The sequence below is a fragment of the Nylanderia fulva genome, unplaced genomic scaffold (genome assembly GCF_048542155.1).
Source record: "Nylanderia fulva isolate GAGA-0341 unplaced genomic scaffold, ASM4854215v1 Scaffold10, whole genome shotgun sequence".
NCBI lineage: Eukaryota > Metazoa > Arthropoda > Insecta > Hymenoptera > Formicidae > Nylanderia > Nylanderia fulva.
Window position 1 is genome coordinate 4,671,214 of NW_028189193.1, and position 21,587 is coordinate 4,692,800.

General features: G+C 28.0%; 4 protein-coding genes across 4 annotated transcripts; all 4 read right to left on the reverse strand.

Moving 5' to 3' along the window:
- Positions 1–5,957: 5,957 nt before the first annotated feature.
- LOC114932044 (odorant receptor 46a-like) lies at positions 5,958–8,181 on the reverse strand. The gene is made up of 5 exons (XM_029304217.2): positions 7,820–8,181; positions 7,179–7,514; positions 6,444–6,645; positions 6,224–6,379; positions 5,958–6,005 (listed from the first exon to the last, which is right to left on the reverse strand). Exons 1-5 carry the CDS (start codon positions 8,179–8,181, stop codon positions 5,958–5,960), a joined length of 1,104 nt encoding a protein of 367 aa, XP_029160050.2.
- Positions 8,182–9,952: 1,771 nt separating this feature from the next.
- Positions 9,953–12,349, reverse strand: LOC146725250 (odorant receptor 4-like). The gene is made up of 5 exons (XM_085483102.1): positions 12,138–12,349; positions 11,543–11,878; positions 10,973–11,174; positions 10,253–10,408; positions 9,953–10,000 (listed from the first exon to the last, which is right to left on the reverse strand). The coding sequence occupies exons 1-5, from the start codon at positions 12,347–12,349 to the stop codon at positions 9,953–9,955; spliced, it is 954 nt and encodes a 317-aa protein (XP_085339228.1).
- Positions 12,350–13,732: 1,383 nt separating this feature from the next.
- Positions 13,733–15,922, reverse strand: LOC114931922 (4-vinylanisole receptor-like). The gene is made up of 5 exons (XM_029304072.2): positions 15,528–15,922; positions 14,870–15,205; positions 14,365–14,566; positions 13,949–14,104; positions 13,733–13,870 (listed from the first exon to the last, which is right to left on the reverse strand). Exons 1-5 carry the CDS (start codon positions 15,887–15,889, stop codon positions 13,823–13,825), a joined length of 1,104 nt encoding a protein of 367 aa, XP_029159905.2. The 5' UTR covers positions 15,890–15,922; the 3' UTR covers positions 13,733–13,822.
- Positions 15,923–18,075: 2,153 nt separating this feature from the next.
- LOC114932045 (odorant receptor Or1-like) lies at positions 18,076–21,222 on the reverse strand. The gene is made up of 6 exons (XM_085483113.1): positions 20,962–21,222; positions 20,118–20,522; positions 19,398–19,733; positions 18,659–18,860; positions 18,239–18,394; positions 18,076–18,168 (listed from the first exon to the last, which is right to left on the reverse strand). The coding sequence occupies exons 2-6, from the start codon at positions 20,477–20,479 to the stop codon at positions 18,121–18,123; spliced, it is 1,104 nt and encodes a 367-aa protein (XP_085339239.1). The 5' UTR covers positions 20,480–20,522; positions 20,962–21,222; the 3' UTR covers positions 18,076–18,120.
- Positions 21,223–21,587: the final 365 nt, after the last annotated feature.

Genomic DNA, 21,587 nt, shown 5'->3' on the forward strand with positions numbered 1-21,587 from the left:
ATGTTCAGTCAACTACCATTTATTACATGTATAAATTATAAAACTACAGTCATTATATTATATTAAAACTAACGCAAATTAACGCAAATTACAATCATTCTATAAACGTTTCGACCGCACGCGGTCTTCTTCAGTATAATTATTGAAAAATAAATTCTTACAATTCACATGATATCGAAATTTAATTATAGTTATTCAGAATCGAGAGTTTTTGAGCAATTAACGCGTGTTTCAATCCGTCCTGTCCAACAATGTTCGCCTCGATATGATCTCTGATTTTGTTCAGATCTCGGATGATTTCATCGTTAATATGCGAGAAATTAACCCGTACCGTAGGCGCTGCGATTAATAAGAAATTACCGATCAACGTATGTCCAAATTATAATATATATCCCCTACAATTGGTAGTATGCTTACCTATCATCGTTCTTCTTGACAATTTTGCTACTTATTAACAGTTATTAAGGATGACACTTAACAAACAACAATACAGAAAGACAGCTCATTTTAAACTCTACTTGATCGGAGAGCGTGCGTGTTTATATATGATCTAATATCTATGTTTTACTCGTTAATGTCCTATTTGTCCTATTATTATTTATTGTTCGCTAATATATCCAAAATATCAAAATACGACTCGCTAAGTAACTCAGTATCTTTGTTTAAATTTAGTCCATTTTTTTGTTCCTTGATATGTAGCATCTCAGAAATGAGTCTTTTATAATAATTATTTTCGTTGTCCATGATCTTAACATTGTCCCAATTAAAAGTATGATGTTCATTTATTATGTGTTCAGAAATTACTGAATGTTTCGTTGAGTCCAACCTAATATTATTTTTATGTTCTTTTATTCGCGTCTGCAATTGCCTCTTTGTTTGGCCTACATAAGATGCATTACAATTATTGCAACTGATCTTATAAACCACATTCGAATTGCAAGGATGTTTAGTTTTATCTTTCTGTGCTTTAATAATATTATCCAGTTTGTTGAGACATCTATACCCTACCATACAATTTTTATTTTTCACCGAGGAAACAATCATTTCTGAGACCCTATCTATATACGGAATGACAAAGAATTTTTTATTAACCGAGTCATTTCTTATACTTTTTATTATTTCTATGTTGGCCTGTCTCTCTAAAATGCTCCCCTTAGATATGATGTGTTCTATCCGATGATTAATTTTGTTAAAAATCAGATCAAGAGGGTAACCATTGCTTCTGAGTATATTAATAATTAACTCCAAATTTTTATTAAAAAATAGTGGATGTGATAGCAATAGACATCTGTCTACAAGGTTATATATTATTCCAATTTTGTGGCATAATGGGTGGTTTGAATAAAATGATAACGTCCTTCCTGAGAAGGTTTCTTTTTGATACCAGTCTATATATATTTTGTTATTAATAATTTTAAGTGATAAATCTAAGAAATTCAAGCTATGATTAACCTCTTGTTCGACCGTGAATTTAAGTCTTTCATGATAGTTGTTAAATTTATTCACAATCTGAGTCATATTAGTCATAGAGGTGGCCACTATTATGTCATCCACATAACGAAAATAAAACAAACATTCCAAATTCAACGCTTTGAGAACTGTATCCTCAAGATCTTGCATAACCAGGTCTGCAATAATGGGTGATAACGGTGACCCCATAGGGGTCCCAAACGTCTGTTTATAAATTATGTCATCAAATGTAAAATATGTAGAAGTCAATATGAATTTTATACCCCCCAAAAATTCGTTTTTCGGTATTTTAGTATTTATTCCAATGTGATCCCATCTATCGTTAATACCGTCAATCGCAAGATCCAGAGGAACGTTCGTAAACAAAGACACCACATCCAAGGAAAACATCCTATCATTCTCATCAATCTTTTTACCAGACAATATGCTGTACAAATCAAAACTATTATTAATATGACTTTTCGCTTTGGGTAGGCTAGTTCGTAAGGTGTTTTGTAAAAACGAAGCCAGCGAGTATAGAGCCGTATCAACCGATGAAACTATGATTCTAACCGGATAGTTTTCCTTATGGATTTTAGGTAATCCATACGCTTTTGGAAGGAGAGAATCACTACAACGTAATTTATAATATTCGTTTTTTGAAATATAATCTTCCTTAAGTCATCTCTTCAACAAACCATTCAAATCGTTCTCTATTTTTTTGCACGGATTTTTTTTGACAATAGTGTAAGTGTTGACATCTTTTAAAACGTTTTCCATTTTGTTAATATAATAAGATCTATCCATCGCGACCGTAGCATTACCTTTGTCCGCGCGTGTGAATAGAACATTCGGATTGTCTTTACAAAATTTTATTAAATCTCTGTGTGCACCAAGTAATTTTTGTTGACTTACGTCATTTTTATCCTTCGTGTTAAGAAGTTGTGCAAATTTTGGAACCGCGATATTTCTGATCGTTGTGAGATTATTAATATTATTTCGTTTGCTATTACTCTCTATGTCCTTGATAAATTCATGTATCGCTGTTTTTTTACTAATATTCGGAAGACAAAATTTATCACCCATTTGCAACAGATTAGATACGTTAGGCGGAATGTCTGTGTTGGATAGATTAACAAACCATTTTTTATTAGTATTTTCCAAAGGGTTAATTGTATCATTGAGAAATTTATTGGCTTCAATGTGTATATTGATCTCCTTGGCATCATTAGTGATTGCCCTGAGAGAATTTTGTGATATTTTCGTCGGTTGTGAAGTTTCAAAATGTAAAGAACAATGTATATCTATAGGTTTGATGCTGTTGATATACTTGTAGTATTGTTTTCTCTTAAGCCAATTGAATTTCTTTTCGTGTGCAGTAACCAATCTGTTGTGGCAATTTTTAAAAGCAATGTTATGATGTTCGAAAATTCTATTCCACGCGAGTACAGGCAAACGATTAAATAACCCGCTAGTGAGATGAAAAATCCTATTTTGTAATGACTCTACCTGTCTATGCAAATCAAAAATTTCAATGCTCATCGCATTTGTTTTGAACTTGTACAACATACTATCTAGTCTTCTGATTGATCTGTGATGAAAAACGTTAAATTTAATGCGGCAAAAACCTTCCAAATGTGTAGGAAAAACATCGCTATTTTTACAATTTCTTAAAAATTCCAATTTTGCTCTCGCTCTTATTAACAAGTAGTTCGCATTAATCCATTGTTTAAAATAATCTGCGGTTATTCTTCCAAAAACTCTATGAATAAAATTAAAATTAAAATAGTAATCAGTCCGTTTTGTGTTAAATTGACGCATTGTAAGGCCAGCGTATATTAAAACTAAATTAATACAAATTGTCGCTCGTGTATTGAAAACAAAGTGATAAATATAAGGCCAACTTATCGAGCTGAATATTCGAGATGTTCAGTCAACTACCATTTATTACATGTATAAATTATAAAACTACAGTCATTATATTATATTAAAACTAACGCAAATTAACGCAAATTACAATCATTCTATAAACGTTTCGACCGCACGCGGTCTTCTTCAGTATAATTATTGAAAAATAAATTCTTACAATTCACATGATATCGAAATTTAATTATAGTTATTCAGAATCGAGAGTTTTTGAGCAATTAACGCGTGTTTCAATCCGTCCTGTCCAACAATGTTCGATTCTGAATAACTATAATTAAATTTCGATATCATGTGAATTGTAAGAATTTATTTTTCAATAATTATACTGAAGAAGACCGCGTGCGGTCGAAACGTTTATAGAATGATTGTAATTTGCGTTAATTTGCGTTAGTTTTAATATAATATAATGACTGTAGTTTTATAATTTATACATGTAATAAATGGTAGTTGACTGAACATCTCGAATATTCAGCTCGATAAGTTGGCCTTATATTTATCACTTTGTTTTCAATACACGAGCGACAATTTGTATTAATTTATATTTTTTATGTATTGATCTGCATACTTAAGAAGTATTTAAAAAATGTCGAAACTGACCGCCAATTGAGAAATAATTTCATCAGTAGAGAAAAATTTCTAAGACAAACTTAAAAATTTTGCTATGCGAAAAAGTTTCTCTGTTAAAGCTTTTAAGCTCTCCAACATGAGTATATACGAGGGCAGTCCGATAAGTACTTAGCCTCATCGCCCGATGGTGCCAGTATCGCAAGAGAGTTTTACTATCGTGTAGTACATTCTCGTAGACGGCTACTGTCAAAATTTCAGCCGAATCGGACTCGTAGTTTTTTTTTGACCGCGTGTGGAAGCGAGCGTGTCCGCGGATTTTAGAAAAATGGAAAAAGAGTAATATCGGTCGGTGATTTGATTCTTGTTTTTGGAAGGGAAATCGCGCAGCAAAATCAAAGATGTCGAAATGAATAATCTTTGATTTCGCTGCGCGATTTCCCTTCCAAAAACAAGAATCGAATCACCGACCGATATTGCTCTTTTTCCATTTTTCTAAAATCCGCGGACACGTCCGCTTCCACACGCGGTCAAAACAAAACTACGAGTCCGATTCGGCTGAAATTTTGACAGTAGCCGTCTACGAGAATGTACTACACGATAGTAAAACTCTCTTGCGATACTGGCACCATCGGGCGATGAGGCTAAGTACTTATCGGACTGTCCTCGTAAGTCTGTTTGGCGTGAATTTCTTTTTTTCTCGGACTACTGTCGATACTTTAAGATATTTAAAATAAGGGGTGTTTGTTCATTGATTACAATACAAATTCGCCACCTGTACGATAAAAATAGCTTGCAATTTATAAAAAGAAATTCTTCAAATTCCGTAAGCTAAAAATAACTTATGATATATAAAAAGAAATTCTTCAAATTCCGTAAGCTAAAAATAGCTTATGATATATAAAAAGAAATTCTTCAAATTCCGTAAGCTAAAAATAGCTTATGATATATAAAAAGAAATTCTTCAAATTCCGTAAGCTAAAAATAGCTTATGATATATAAAAAGAAATTCTTCAAATTCCATAAGCTATTATTTTAGTGTACACATGATAATCGTATTGAATGTATGAGTACACACATACGAACACCCTTATTTAAAAAATTTTAAAGTTTCGACAGCAGTTCCGAGGTTGAAAGAGAATCGCGCCGAGCGGACTTATATACTCATGTTGGAGAGATTTCACATGCGAGAAAGTTTCCCGATAGCGCTTTGTGCTCCATCTGGCAATATAAGCCCGCACTGCGCGATCGGTGCGACCCCTCTCGTGAGAAGTCGCTCTTTTCGCAAATTTATAGTTAGTTCTTCTCCCGGTTACTCCTATATATGAAATTCTTTTTTAATTTTTTGTTCATTCATTCTTTGAACAATCACGTGTATACTAAAAATAGCTTATGGAATTTGAAGAATTTCTTTTTATAGATCGTAAGCATTGAATGAATGAAAACACTTGATTCAATAGGTATACATAGAAAAATGATTTAAAGCGCTGCGCTAACGGGAAACTTTCTCGCATGTAAAAATAAAAAATCATTTAATTCAATTAGGAAGAAAATAGTATTTGTATGTTAGCAGATTTGAGAGAGAATAAGAATTAATTAACAAAGTGAATTTTTAAAAAATATGGTTATAGCTCAATAATCGTTAATATTTTTGGAGAGAGACCTCACACACTGACAAGATTCTCTTTTGATATATATATTTGATATTAAAAGATAGGTATTAAAATGATTTATTTATTTGCACATAAAAAAATTACGTTATATATTATATGTTATATTTAATTTAAATTATTTAATTAACAAAAATATTATTTAGTTGAAAGGTTTAATTAACAATTTTTTCAGTTCAGATATACATATACATTAATAAATAGATATGTATATATTTTTTAAACACATTAAAATTAATCTCAACAATTTTTGTGATTATTATTATTAAAACACTACGTTTTATGCATGTTATTAAATAAAAAACCGCGTTTATTTTATACTTATCTCTATTATTACTTTTATTCTTCTTATGCTTGTACTAATAAGTTACAAGCGGAATACGATGTTTTAAGCAACTGAAATAATAAAAAATATTTTTGATTTTTATAAGTATACTCTCATATTTATGTTATAAACACACCAACATAATAATGCATTTATATAAAATTTATTTACTGTGCATTTAAGTTAAATTTATTTACTAAAGCAGTTGTTTTATTATTCAAATATAATGAAGTAAAACAGTGAAATTTTATTAGTCTAAATTCGATTATACATATTATTCTGTACTAACCACTACGAAAGATTCCAAATTCAAGGTGATGATATGTATGGTAGACATTTCGATGGGTACTGTTGAACGTTTCATTACTAACAACAGGTCTTTTTTAACATTATTATTCAAGATTGGCCAATCTATTTGAAAAATTTTATCCGCGAATTCAGTACTCTGTAGATAAAAATATAAAAACGTTTTATATAGTATCTAACAATTCTTATTTTATTAGGCATACCTTTATTTTCACTTTGTTTCCAAACCAGCAATAGATAAATATCTGCGTCAACATGCAACATGTGTACATAATTAATTGAACACTATCAGCGTTTAAAGGCGACTTGGTCAGTTGATACAAATTAGAGCAAATTACCATCATGCTTGCCGTAAACTGAAATCCGATTATATGTGTAAACCTTGTATTCACCAATCGCGCAAACCTGTAATCCATTTCGTTTTTAGAATGCCCTTTATCAATTATTTGATATATGTGTATTATAAATAATAATAAATTTTATTATTATTTGTTGCAATTTTCCAAAGTATAAATAAAATGATAAAATATCTAACTGGAAATTTTTAATATCTTAATAGAAAAATTATTTTAAATTTTAATTTAAAGTATTAATATAATCTAATAAATTATATATAATAAGCGATAATGATAGAAGTCGATAATTCGTATTTTTAAGAAATTTATATATTATTTGTAATTTTAAAAATTACATATAAAACTTTATATTGTATGTATACTTTTTTCTTTATAATTACGATTAGAAAAAAATATAACTTCTATATGTTATATATTATATATTATATAGTATGTATTATATATTTTATATTATATATTATATATTATATATTTTATATTATATTATATATTATATATTATTTTATATATAAATAATTATCATATATGATAACAATGTTAACTGATAAATAATTTTTCGGGTTTTAATGTAATATAACTAACTCATAAATCCAGTTGTGATGGCGCACGCAGTAGCTCAAACTAATTTGATTTCTCACGAGTTTCTGCAAGCGATATTCTAAAATTGCGATCTGGCAACACACATGCATTAAAAACCCGCATATAAGAGTATCGCAAGCGACGTTCACGGTAGCAGTGTGAAAAGTAGTGGACATTTGTTGGGCGTATGTAAAACAAAACGCTAAGAAAGACGAATAATTATAAGGCACCCATTCTCTGTATGTCAATTTCCTATGTTTAAAATCAGTGAACAATGATGACACAGCGATGAACGAGCATGTCGATTCGATCAAGGCTATGTAACGTAACGTATTATTTCTAGAAAGTTGAAAAAAGATTATTATATCAATTATAGTTTTAATAAGAACTTTGATATAAATAATTTAAAATAATTTTTAAAAATTTATATATTTATTATTTAAAATGTTTATTTGCATTTTCTCGTATATCTCAGATTTTGATTGGTATAAGACAAATGTTTAAAAGAGAATTATAACGTTAAATATATTTTTAAAGGTACAATTACAATTGAGACAATAATTCAAAAGATGAAAATATATTAAACAGGAGATTATATAAACATTACTTTTAAATTATAATTAAATATAACAAAATATATTTACCGTATTAGTCGATCAAATTGCTGTCGAATTTCTATTTCACCCGAATCCAAGGGTTTGAACGGTTCTTCCGTAAGATAATTAATTAAAGTTGAAACTTTGTCATAATTGAACCACATGATCAATATTTTATAGCATGCAGCAGATGATGTTAACAGCATATTCAAAATGTCAGTAATTTCATCAGCATTATTAGCGTTTAGAACAATGTCCAAAAATTGTAACAGTGAGAAAAGAAATATCATGCTAATTACGTATAATCTGTAGATATTGTAAACTGTTCGTTTAAACGAAGATGTCCACGATTGCGGTCGAAAACATCCAGCGACCATAACAATTGCACATGTTAATTTCATAGCTTGCATTTTTCAATTTTAATTTAATTAAGAGATATATACACAATCGCGTATTTTATAATAATCTTTAAACAAAATATTTTACAATAAAATTTTTAGTCAACAGAATTTTTATTGCACGAAAAGTGAGATCAGGTAGCATAATCTGAAAAGAGGGTACACTCACAAGACTGTCTGTAGACTATAGTGATGCTATTTTCCAATTATAAAGGTAATTTTTTCGTCGGCAACATTTTTTCTTTTCTCTTCTACATATTTTATTGTATTTATCTATCTTTATCTATTTAACATTTGTATAATATTTGTCTTTAAGATAATTCTTATGTCCATTAACTGAATCATTTACTTCGATATTTAATTTTTATGTAGTATTTTTATATATCTTACCTTTACATAAAAATGAAATTATATCTTACAGAGAGAGAAAAAAATTATTTCAACGGAAAAAAAGAGAATATTTAATCAGTAAAATACAATATTCGAATTATCTCCATGATTGTATGTCATTATATATTAATCGATATCGATGACGAGATATTTCATTTACTGTTATCGTTACTTTTACTTTATTATGTTTCTCTAGTCATTACAGTCATCTTCCGTTTTTACGCAAAATAAAGAGATGGAGAAAAGTCGTATGACGGAAAATTGAACGCATAGAAAACTGAAGTGAAACATGCAGGATAATTCAAACGACTATATATCTCTCTTATGATTTATAACTCAAAATAATAATAGTGAGAAAAAGTAAAAAAAGTTTAATTATGCCCGACTTCTAATGCGATTTTATTTTTCGCAGGTACAGTGATTCAATTGCACTTCTATTTTCAATCCACATGATTTTTTACGTTCCTCCCTTAGGCAATCTACATTTAAAAGTGTAAAGATAAAATTATCGAAAAATGAATGTGAATATTATTTCGTATTGCATATTCCGACATACTTTTGTGCATAAAATAAAAAATGAACGCGCACAGCTGTTAATACTACTTTCTGTCATTTTCATATTTGATCGTGTAATACAGAAATTTGTGTAATAATATTTTTTTAATAGTTATTGAAACTATTATATTAAAATTATAATAGTGCATATCTGTACACGTATTATTAATGTGTTTAACAAAATGGTTATTTATACTAGAAACAACTTGTAATTTATAATATGTGATGTTTTAAGCCAATGTGAAAATAATCGTAAATATATAAAAAATCATGCAAAATCTTTGGAAGTCCATAATCAAAATTTCTAAAAATGGTAGTAATTTAATCAATCAAAATTTCTAAGTTGCTGTATATTGCAATCTATGATTTTTGATCGTTTTAAATGTTGCTCATTATAATATACTGTGACACAAAATTATTTCAGAAAGCATTTTTATTTAATACAAGTTAACTGCGCGATGATTAGATAATATTTATTAGTTAATATTGTATATTTGATTATGCAGGCGTTTAATAATATTACATACTTACTGTCAACTTAATTTGATCTCCAAATCAGCAGTAAATAAAAATTTGTGCAAGTATGCAAGACATATGTATATGTGATTAATGAAATTTGATATTATATATTCTTATTTTACCGCATATAATGCTTTGTTATTAATATATAAAACATTTAGAAAATATAGTATTATATTATCTTATTCTTGTAATTCCGTACACTTTTATAACTACTTTTTAAAGTATATTTTATTACTATAATAATTTTAATTTGCCAGTCATTTATACTATTAATATATTATATTTAGCATATATTGCAATTTTCTTTATGTTGATTTTATACCCGTTGCAACAATGTGTATGCAGAATACGACGTTTTAAGTAACTGCAATAAGTATAAGTCTACTTAAAATTGTTTTAAAAATATTTTTATATAGTCATAAAATCAAATAATCAATTTTTTCTGTAATAATAGAATGCAATGACTTAAAATCTTTTTATATTTAATTAAATTATTATTGTTAAATGCAAATGTATGTTAAGTATGTGCGAGTCTTATATAAAATGAAAGGAAAAAAATAACGAGAGATGTTTTATCAACTAAAAATCAAAGATTTTATAAATTTTCAGTACTAACCCCTACAAACGATTCGAGATTCATAGAAAAGATATAGGCACTGGTAAACTCGATGGGTATCATTGCTCGATTCATAATCATTACAAGAGTTTTCTTGAAGGTATTGTTCAGTTTTGGCCAATTTATTTCAAAAATACGATCGGTCAGTTGAAGACTCTACAAATATAAGAAAACGATAAGACAATCCTGCGTATTATATTATTATAATTAATCAATATAAACTGTCTAAAAAATTATTATATTATTCTTTTATAACATATTAATTACCCATACAGCACAAAATATTATAAATGTTTTCAAAAAATATTTTTAAATATTTCTATAAAATATTGCATAAAAATATTTTAAAATAGTTTTAAATATTTTAAAATAATCTAAAATTTTTTGTAATAACATTTTTTTTAATATTTAAAAAAATTTTTTAAACTATTTTTAAAAATGTTCTTTATTGCTCAGAGATAATATTTTCTTAAATATTTGATACATATTTTTGAAATATTACTTTAATTCTATATTCAAAAATATTTTTTAAACATGAAAAAGCGGACATAGAAACATTTCAAAAATATTTTTGAGAATTATTTCATCTTTTAAGAAATATTTTTAAAAGATTTTAAAAATATATTATTAAAAGATTTTAAAAATATTTTGTGCTGTATGAGTATATATTATACTTTTGTAAAATATTAAGTATACATTACTATTCTTATATGTATATACCTTTAATTTGACTTCATTTCCAAACCAACAGTAGATGAAAATTTCTGTCAGCATGCAGACTGTATATAATACTAGTGGAAGATATTCTGCGCTCAAGGCTGTCTGGGCCAGTTGATATAAATTGGAACATATCACTAGCGTGCTGGTTATGAATTGTACAGCAATTATCTTTGCAAATCTCTCGTTTACGACAGAGGCAAAGCTGCAATTTAGTAAAATAAGCTGTATTTCGAAAAATATATAATAAGTATATCGAAAAATAATTTTACTTTTTTATCTGAAACATATATATTTATCCAATGCGTTCAGCTTTCTATATATTTATTTTCGACAGTTTATAATTTTCTCAATACACGCACTAATAATAAAAAATATTTATTTTCAAGGAAGTTGACCGCAATAATTGATACGTGAATTTCGGAAAATAAATGATATTATAAATAACGTTCGAAACGTAATAATTAATTTACAAGATAATTTTCGAGGTTGAAAGGAATTAGAAAAATTGAAAGGATTATAAATTAAAACATAGCATAATCTTTGCTAATATGCTTCGCTTACGAAACTAACTCAAATATAAGGTCGTGGTGACGTACGCAATCGCGCAAGGTCTTTCGAGTATGTGACCTGTTGTTCAGCCGGTATTCCAATATCTCGATCTGACAGCAAATGTGCAGCAGGAGTCCGCAGATGAAACAGTCGCAAGCGACGTTGGTCAGGCCGCTCATTGTTAAACTCGTCAATTGATGAGCATACGTCAGGTAGAATAACACGGGAGACGAGTAATTGAATGGCACCCATGCCGTGTACGTAAGGTCCCCGTTTCGAAAGTTCGTAAATAGGGAAGTCAGAGTTATGCACACGCACGTAAACCCGACCAGGACGAAGCAGTATAAAGTGTTGTTACTGTAAAATAAATGTTGAAATTTTCATTCATTCTTAAATGCGTAATTGTCATGATTTATTTTGACATTATTTACTGACAAATTGTTACTTTTTCAGCTAGATTTTTTCGAGTGTTATTATATTAGCTACATTATAAAATAAGTTTTTTTTTTATATAAAACTATATTTGTGTATATAAAATTTCTTTTATATAGAAATATATTTATATTTATTTTATTTAATAATGTTATATAAAAAATGTAATTAAAATTATATTTACTGTATCATTCTGTCGAAATTTTGGCGAATCTTTATTTCGTCAGTTACCATCGGTTTAAACGGTTTGTCGATAAGAGTATTGATAATATCCGATACGCTCTTACGATTCATCAACATATTAGATAGTTTAAAGGACGCGACGAACACAGTCATCATTATATATATAACGCTAGTAAATTCCTCGGGATTGCCAACGTTTAGAACAATGTCCATGAATTGGGTAAATGTGAACGTATACAATAGAAGGACCAGAATCATCGTATAAATGTTGTAGAGTGTGTACTTGTACAAAAATGTCCACGACTCTGGTTGCCGGCATCCGGTGATCGCCAAAAGTACGAGCGAGAATTTTAACAAGTCCTTTTTAGCTCTATCTTCGGCTTTATCGTGCCGAATAATGTCAAATTTCTTCTCAACATTAGAATCATTGGAAATTAACATTTTTCGGAAATAACTGTTACCCATTTTAGGTGCAAAAGAAGAAAATTTTTTTATAAAGTTGTGAGTTGATTCTTTTTATTCACAACGGTGATATTTAATTTAAAAACTATGAAAAAAAAAAACGAAAATTTGTTATAGCTTATAAGAGATTAAAAATCATGCACATATAAATTTAAAAGTTTTATAAAAAAATAGTATAAACAAATTTTGATCGCGTGTTAAATAATAACGAACAATATTTTCCACAAGACTGGTCACTTTAGGACTTCTATAGACTATCTATAGACGACATTTTCCGTCCCTATCCGATTATTATGTAATTATCGTAATATAGAAATTAGTAATATTATACTTACTGAAAAAAAGTTTTTTTCAGATTAAATCGTCGATAGAAATTTTTATCGAATATAAATTTTATGCGGTACTCTGTTCTCGATGTAAAAGAACGAAATTTATATACATAGAGATAAATATAATATACAATTATATATATGACAGAGGCTAGATGCATTTCTATTTAGCTTATAGACCACCGTCGATTATCTGTTTCCATGCAATCTTGATAAAGGTAATTTATTATATCTGCTAAAAAATGTTTTATTTCAGTGTTACTGATATTGCTTTCTATACTGCTGCAGGTCACAATCTATTCTGCTTCTATATTCACATTTATTTCTAGATTTTGTAAGAAAAAATAAATATAAACAGATAATGCATATATATATATACATATAAAATGCATATTTAATAAAATATTTTTAGAAAAATGTATTTACATTTTGGCACTTGTCATGATAAAAATTATCGTATTTCTTGGTATTTGCTTATATCTATAAATTTGTATTATTTAGTATTTATTCACATTATATTAATTTGCAAATTTTTTGGAAATGTATTTTTTAATTACGTTGCACCGATATCTGATTGAATATAAATGCAATCTAACTATTTGATCAATATATCTTTGATTACAGCCATCGTATATGGATTGCATTCTTTTTGGATTTTAAAGGAATCGCAGATAGCGTTTTAGTAAAAAATGTAAGTAAAAAATATAATGCAAAAAAAACAGATTATTAATATTTTTTTATTTGTAATATATGATACGCAAGAGACTACAAATCCACTATTGTAGATTTTCAAGCTTGCATTCAATATTTTTTAACACGCACTGCGTGTTCACATTTCAAATACTATTAGTACATATGTCCCTCTCTTTCTCTTTCTTTAAGGATATAATTTTTTCTACATATGTTGAAGTATGTTATATGCCGAATACGATGTCTTCATCAACTGGAAAAGATGCCAATTTTTATATATTGCTATTAAACACAATTTATTATATAATCATAAAAATAATTAATTTCTGACCTTTACAAAAGAATCTAGGTTTACTGTAAGAATATACGCACAAGAAAATTCAATGGGTATCAGAGAGCGATTCATAATGATTATAAGACCATCTTTCATTTTCTTGTCTGTATTTATCCAGTCCATTCCGAAAATCTCTTGAGATAATTGAATGCTCTGTAATGAAAGTTGTCAGACAAACATAAATCAATGCATAATAGAGAGTAATTTTTTTATTATAGCTATACAAACTAATATTTTACTATTATGTATAATATTAACATATATAATATTATATAACATTTAAAAAATTATTTTCAATAATTAACAATAATCTTTAACATTCTAGAATTTTACTATTACACATAATCATCTTGACGAAAAATGTTAAATGCATATTATGTTTATTTACACGATTATCTATTTAATAAATATACCTTTAGTCTTACTTCGTTTCCGTACCAACAATAAATAAGAATTTGTAAAGCCATACAGAATGTATAGAGTATCAGTGGAATATATGCTGCGCTTAACGTCGTTTTTGCCAGTAGAAACAAACTGGAGCATACCACTAGCATGCTCACTGTGAACTGAATCCCAATTATAAACCTGAAGTTTTCGTTTACCACACGTGCAAATCTATGAAAAAATTATTAATTCATTTTTTAAATAATTATTAATAAATTTTAATTAATATTACAAAACTTTAAGATCTAAATAATAAGTGATTAAATTAAATAATGCTGTCTCGACTAATATATAATTACTATCTTGAAATCAAGTATGCAATTTAAATGTATAAAAATATTGTTTTGCGAGTTTATTATTATTTCAAAAATATTTAATTTAATTGCTATATGGTGATTTTCGTGTTTTAATTTTATAATAATCACTTTAAAAATATTTAATTGTACCCGAAAAATATATTATAGAAAAACTGACTTAAAAATGTGGTTGTGTTGATGTACGCATTCGCCCAAATTGCCCTGATTGCGCAAGCATTTCTTTAATCGGCACTCCAAAATCTTAATTTGGCAATAAATATGTAGTAGCAAAGCACAGATCAGACAGTCGCAGGCAACATTCACGATGGATGCAGCCTGCAGGCTTATTAATTGGCGAAAATAAATAACATAGTACATTATATTGGTCGAATACTCATACGGAACCCATTCCCTGTATGCTAAAGTTCCTTTCCGATAGTCCGTGAAGAAGGATGACAGATTCATGCATCCGCAAGTTAACTCGATTAAGATAGTATAACATATAGCATAGGTTCTGCAAAATAACTATTGGGGCTGGATTAATTCGCGATGACACTTTACATTTGTATTTTCTTCCTTTAATTAAAGAAAGAAGTAATATACTTAAAAAAAAAAAGAAATATTTTATCTATTTATTTTTCTTGTATTAAAAATAATTCGTATGTTCTTCGCCATATTTATCGCGCAGTTTTAAGTACATTTCAGATGCAATTATTTAATTGATATAATCATGGAAGGCTATAAAAAATGGAAATCTATAGATATTTCTTTGATAACACGTATATAAATATATATAGCTCCTATTATTGCAATATGCAAATATTTCAGTAACTTACTGTATGGTGTTGTCGAATTTCTGTCGAATTTCGATCTCATCCGATTCCAGCGGCTTAAATGGTTCCTCGATTAACGCATCGGTTAATATCTTGATGTTTTTGCGATTTATTAACAGATTGAGTATCTTGCAGCAAGCGATGCCCGTAGGCAGCATCGTGTAAAGGCTATCGGAAAATTCGTCGGGAGTTTTGACGTTCAGGATGATATCCATAATTTGTGGCAGCGCAAAGGTCAGCAACAGTAAACATATGAAAATTGTGTATGCGTTGTACACTGTTTGTTTGCACAGCAAGGACCAGGAAACTGGCGGCCAACATCCCGCCACCGTAAGAACTTTCAATGGAAATTGCATGACTCGCATTTTTTGCGATTTCTTATTCGATTCTTCTCGTGTTAAATTTTAAATGCCTATAATATTTTGTCACACTATTGTATTTCAGTTTTTATATAATAAATATGGGATTATTGAACAGTTTTACAGAAGACAGGATTAATGAGTGGCCCAGAACACTTGTGCAGGTAGAGCATAGTAAACTGAACAGAAAATCATTATACCATTTCGCGAAATAATGGCTTGTTTGTTCATGTTGCTTGTAGTAACAAAAGTATCATCTTATTTTTCGACGCATGACTCCGCTTATCGATCAGATAATGCTTTCCACCCGCTCATTTGCTTAGATATTTTAATAAATAACTCAATAATTAAATATTAAGAACAATGTTGACGGCTCTCGAGATATCAATATAATACCCATGCAGCACAAAATATTATGAATGTTTTTAAAAAATATTTCTAAATATTTCTATAAAATATTATTACATAAAAACATTTTAAAATGGTTTTAGGAATATTTAAAAATGATTTAAATATTTTTTGTGATAACATTTTTTTAAATATTTTACAAACTTTTAAAAATATTTTTAAAAATGTTCTTCTTTATTGCTCAGATAATATTTTATATTATCTGATAATATATTATTTTCTTAAATATTTGATACATATTTTTGAAATATTAGTTTAAATCTATATTCACAAATATTTTCAAACATGAAAAAACGGATATTGAAGCATTTTAAAAATATTTTCGAGAATTATTTTATCTTTTAAGAAATATTTTTAAAAAATTTTTTAAATATATTTAAGAAATTTTAAAAATATTTTGTGCTTTATGGGTATATATCTAAATTAAATCGGCCGAAGAGCCAATGCACGCGAAAATTAATTCTTTTCACCTAACGCAATAATTATTGCGAATGGTATAAGACTTTTCTGTTTAATTTACTGTGCCTTACCTGTTCACGAGTGTTGCTACAAGTGTTCGGGGACACCCTGTATAAAATTAAAATCTTATAAATCTACTAAAAATAATTGCTTCAAAAAATCACATCATAAAAGATATGCGGTTTTTAACGTTATATACATATAATATTGCAGAATTTATACTACTTCTATTTCAATTCTAATCAACGAGGACCAAATAATTTAATTTTTATATATTGTGTGCATAATAATATGAGTAAGCCTTTTCTTGAAATAAAATCAGTCTCATGCACGCAAACATCTATTTGTATAAAAAATATCAGGTACACCTTGTCGATCATGCATACTTATATCTTTCAAAGTCCGAAGAAACTTACAATGTCTATAACCATGCAATGTGTCTTTCTTTATCCTGTCTGTTCAACTTCACCGTCTCTTAGTATTGGATAGATGTATAATTATAGTAATACCGAACTCTTGCAATATATTTCGATCAATAATATAATACTTGTATATATATATAATACTAAAATAATATGTTATGTCTTTCCTTTCTCTTATGGATTTTATTTGACACACTACGATATGAATGCGTTATATTAAAAGGAAAGAAAAAAATAATGTAGAGAGAGTAAAAGCCCCTATGGACAACCAAAGTTTTGATAGACTATGCATTACGATTGCCATAAAATCTTGATGCGCAAATGATGTATACTTACTTAGGAAATATGGAATTTGTTACTTTTGTCAGTTCCGCCTCATGGTCGATTACCATTGTCAATTCTGTTCCTTATATTACAATTCCAATGGAATACAAGCGACTCCAAGTATTCATTAAATATACATATATAAGTGGAGCGTGAATGCATGATGCATTAAAAATATATATATATCCAGTGATACACATATTCAGTCGTTATTCCAAGATAAAGTACTATATGTGTTATCAAAGTGTACATATATTGTGCAAAAATGAATTTTATCATTTATCGTTCTTTGATTTGCATTAGAATCCATGTTTGAAGTATAACTCACTGTATTATATCAATGGATATTTAATTGCAGCCACTTCGATTTTTAAGCAATCAATAAAGATAGCATTATGATAAGAAAAGAATGTAAGTAAAAGATATAATACGAAAAAGTTAGTTTAATAATATTTTTTATTTGTAAAATATGATATGCAGTCATTCAAGAGACTACTATTTCAACATTATAGTTTCTTAAGTTTACGTTTAATATTTTTTAACGCGCACTATGTATTCACATTTTAAATACTACTAACATTTATTTCGTCCATTTTACCTTCTTTTAAAAATATAATTTCTTTTCTACATACATTGAAGTATACTATATGCTGAATACGATGTCTTCAGCAACTGAAAAAAAATGACAATTTTTAAATAATGCAATTGAACAATTTAATCATAAAAATAATTGATTTCTAACCTTGACAAAAGAGTCTAAATTTACTGTAAGAATATGTGCACAAGAAAATTCAATCGGCGTCAGAGAGCGATTCATAATCATTATAAGACTCTCTTTTATTTTTTTGTCTGCTTTTATCCAGTCCATTTCGAAAATCTCATTATATAATTGAATGCTCTGCAATGAAAGTTATTAGACACGCATAAATCGATGCACAATACAGTGTAATATTTTAATTATCATAGCATTAAAAATATTGTATTATTATTACATATAATATTAAAATATATATACAATATTATATAACATTAAAAAAATTATTTAAAATTTTTATCATTAATCGCTAACATTCTATAATTTTGCTATTATACACATATATATTTCGATAAAAATGTTTAGTACTTATTATTCTTATTTACGTAATTATAATTTAATAAATACCTTTAATTTTACTTCGTTTCCAAACCAACAGTAAATAAGTATTTGAAAAGTCATAATAAATGTGTACATTATCAGTGGAATATATTCCGCGCCTAACGTCGTTGTCGCCAGTTTAAACAAATTAGAGCACACCACTAACATGCTTACTGTGAATTGGACACCAATAATAATCCTGAATTTATCGTTTACCATGCATGCAAATCTAAGAATAATATTATTAATTTATTTTTAAATATTATTAATAAATTTTTAAAATTAGTATTACAAAACTTTAAGAGTAATAAGTGTTCAAATCAATATACGCAATTTAACTGTAAAAATAATATTGTTTAGCAAATTTATTATTATTTCAGAAATATATTAATTTACAATATTGTCATATAGTAATTTTAGTGTTTCAATTTTATAATAATTTTAATTAATTCTGATTCGATGTATTTATTTTTAGAAATACGTATTATATTAAATAGCAAATAATATAATGCAAAAAAATGCTTTAAACATTTTTGAACATTATTATATTTTAGATCGATTGAAAAATATTTAATACGCGTATTTTATAATAATCTTAATTGGTACATTTATTTCTTTTTTATTTATTATTTTCAGAAATACATATTATATTAAATAGCAATGTAATTTGAAAAAAAAGCTTTAAATATTTTTGAATATAATTATATTCTAGATCACTTTAAAAATATTTAATTGTACCCGTAAAATATATTATAGAAAAACTGACTTATAGATGTGGTCGTGTAGATGTACACATTCGCCCAAATTGCCCTGATCGCGCAAGCATTTCTTTAATCGACACTCCAAGATCTCAATTTGGCAATAAATATGCAGCAGCAAACCACAGATCAGACAGTCGCAGGCAACATTCATGATGGATGCAGCCGTCAGGCTTATTAATTGGCGAAAGTAAATAATATAATACATTATATTGGTCGAATACTCATATGGTATCCATTCCCTGTATGCTAAATCTCCTCTCCGGAAGTCCGTGAACAAAGACGTTAGGGTCATACATCCGCACACTATCTCGACTAAGATAGCATACCATATAGCATAGGTCCTGAAAACGACTCTGGAGGCTGGACTAATTCATGATGACAGTTTGCTTTGTATTTTTTCCTCTTAATTAAAGAAAGAAGAAGTATATTTGTTCAATTCAATTGGCAAAAAAAGAAATATTTTACTTATTTATTTTTTTGTGAAGAGTATTGTATTTTTTTGCCATGCTGTCAATTTTAAATATATTAAATTTATATAATATTATTTATATTATAAATATATTAATTTTAAATATATAAATTTTAAATATATTATATTAAGTGTAACTATGAAATGGATGTCACGAAACACGATAAAAAATTGAAATAGATATTTCTTTGATAAAACAATAACACGTGTAAATACATAGCATTTACTGCAACAAGCAAATATTTTCATTACTTACTGTATGATATTGTCAAATTTCTGTCGAATCTTGATCTCATCTGGTTCCAGTGGTCTAAATGGTTTCTCCATTAACGCATTGGTTAACATTTCAATGTTCTTACGATTTATTAACAGACTGAGCATCTTGCAGCAAGCTATGACCAAAGCCAGCATTACGTAAAGGGCATCGGTGAATTCGTCGGGATTGTCGACATTCAGGATGATGTCCAGAAATTGCGGCACCGCCAAGGTGAACAATAATAAACTTATGAAAATTGTGTATGCGTTGTATACTATTCGTTTGCACAGCGAGGACCAGGAAACTGGCGGCCAGCATCCCGCCACCGTCAGAATTTTCAGTGGAATTTGCATGACTTGCATTTCTTGACATTTCTTATTTCTCCTCGTGTTAAATTTTAAATGCCTATAATATTTTGTGTAGACTATTTTATTGTATTTTTACAATTCATATGCTGTGCAATATAAGTAGAATTATTAAAAAATTCTACAAAAGAAAAAACTTATATAAAATGATATCTTGTAAATCTACATATATATGAAACAATGTATAAAATTGTTGCTTAAAAAAATTACTTTATAAAATTTTTTAACGTTATATATAAATATTGCACTCAAACAGGAATGCAATTTATAATTATCTAACGCCGGACACCATTTCTGTTTGTACAATTTATATTTTTCTTTTTTATTTAGGTTCTAATAAACGAGATTTCAAATACATAAAATAATTTAATTTTTATATGTTGTATACAATAATATAAGTATTTCTTTTCTCAAAATTTTAACAAATAGAGTCTCTCGTGCACGCAATAACTTATTCGTATGAAAAATATCAAGTATACCTCTTCAATCTTGCATACCTATATTTTTCAAAGCAATTTTACGAAATTCCGAAAAATATTGTTTATAGCCATGTAATGTGTCTTTCTTTATTCAATTGTCTGTTTAACTTCACCGTTCTGTTCGTATTTGAAAGCTGCATAATTATAGTACTACCGAACTCTATATTTCGATCGATAATATAATACTTCTATAAAATAATATGCTTTGTGTTTCCTTCCTTTGGCGGACTTTATTTGACACACAACGATATGAATGCGACGTTATATTAAAACGAAAGGAGAAAAAATAATATAAAGAGAGCAAAAGCCCCTATGGACAACCAAAGTTTTGATAGACTATGCATTATGATCCATAAAATCTTGATGCAAATAATGTGTTATTATTTGCGAAATACGGAATTTGTTACTATCGTCAGCTATCATGGCAATTCTGTCCCTTATATCGCAATTCCGATAGAATACAAACGATTCAAAGAATTCATTAAATATACATATATAGGTAGAGAGTGAATACATAGTACATTAAGAATGCATATAGCGATACATGTGCAGTCGCTATTCCAGATACTGCAAAGTACTATATGCGTTAGCATAGTATGTATTGTACAAAAATGCATTTCATTATT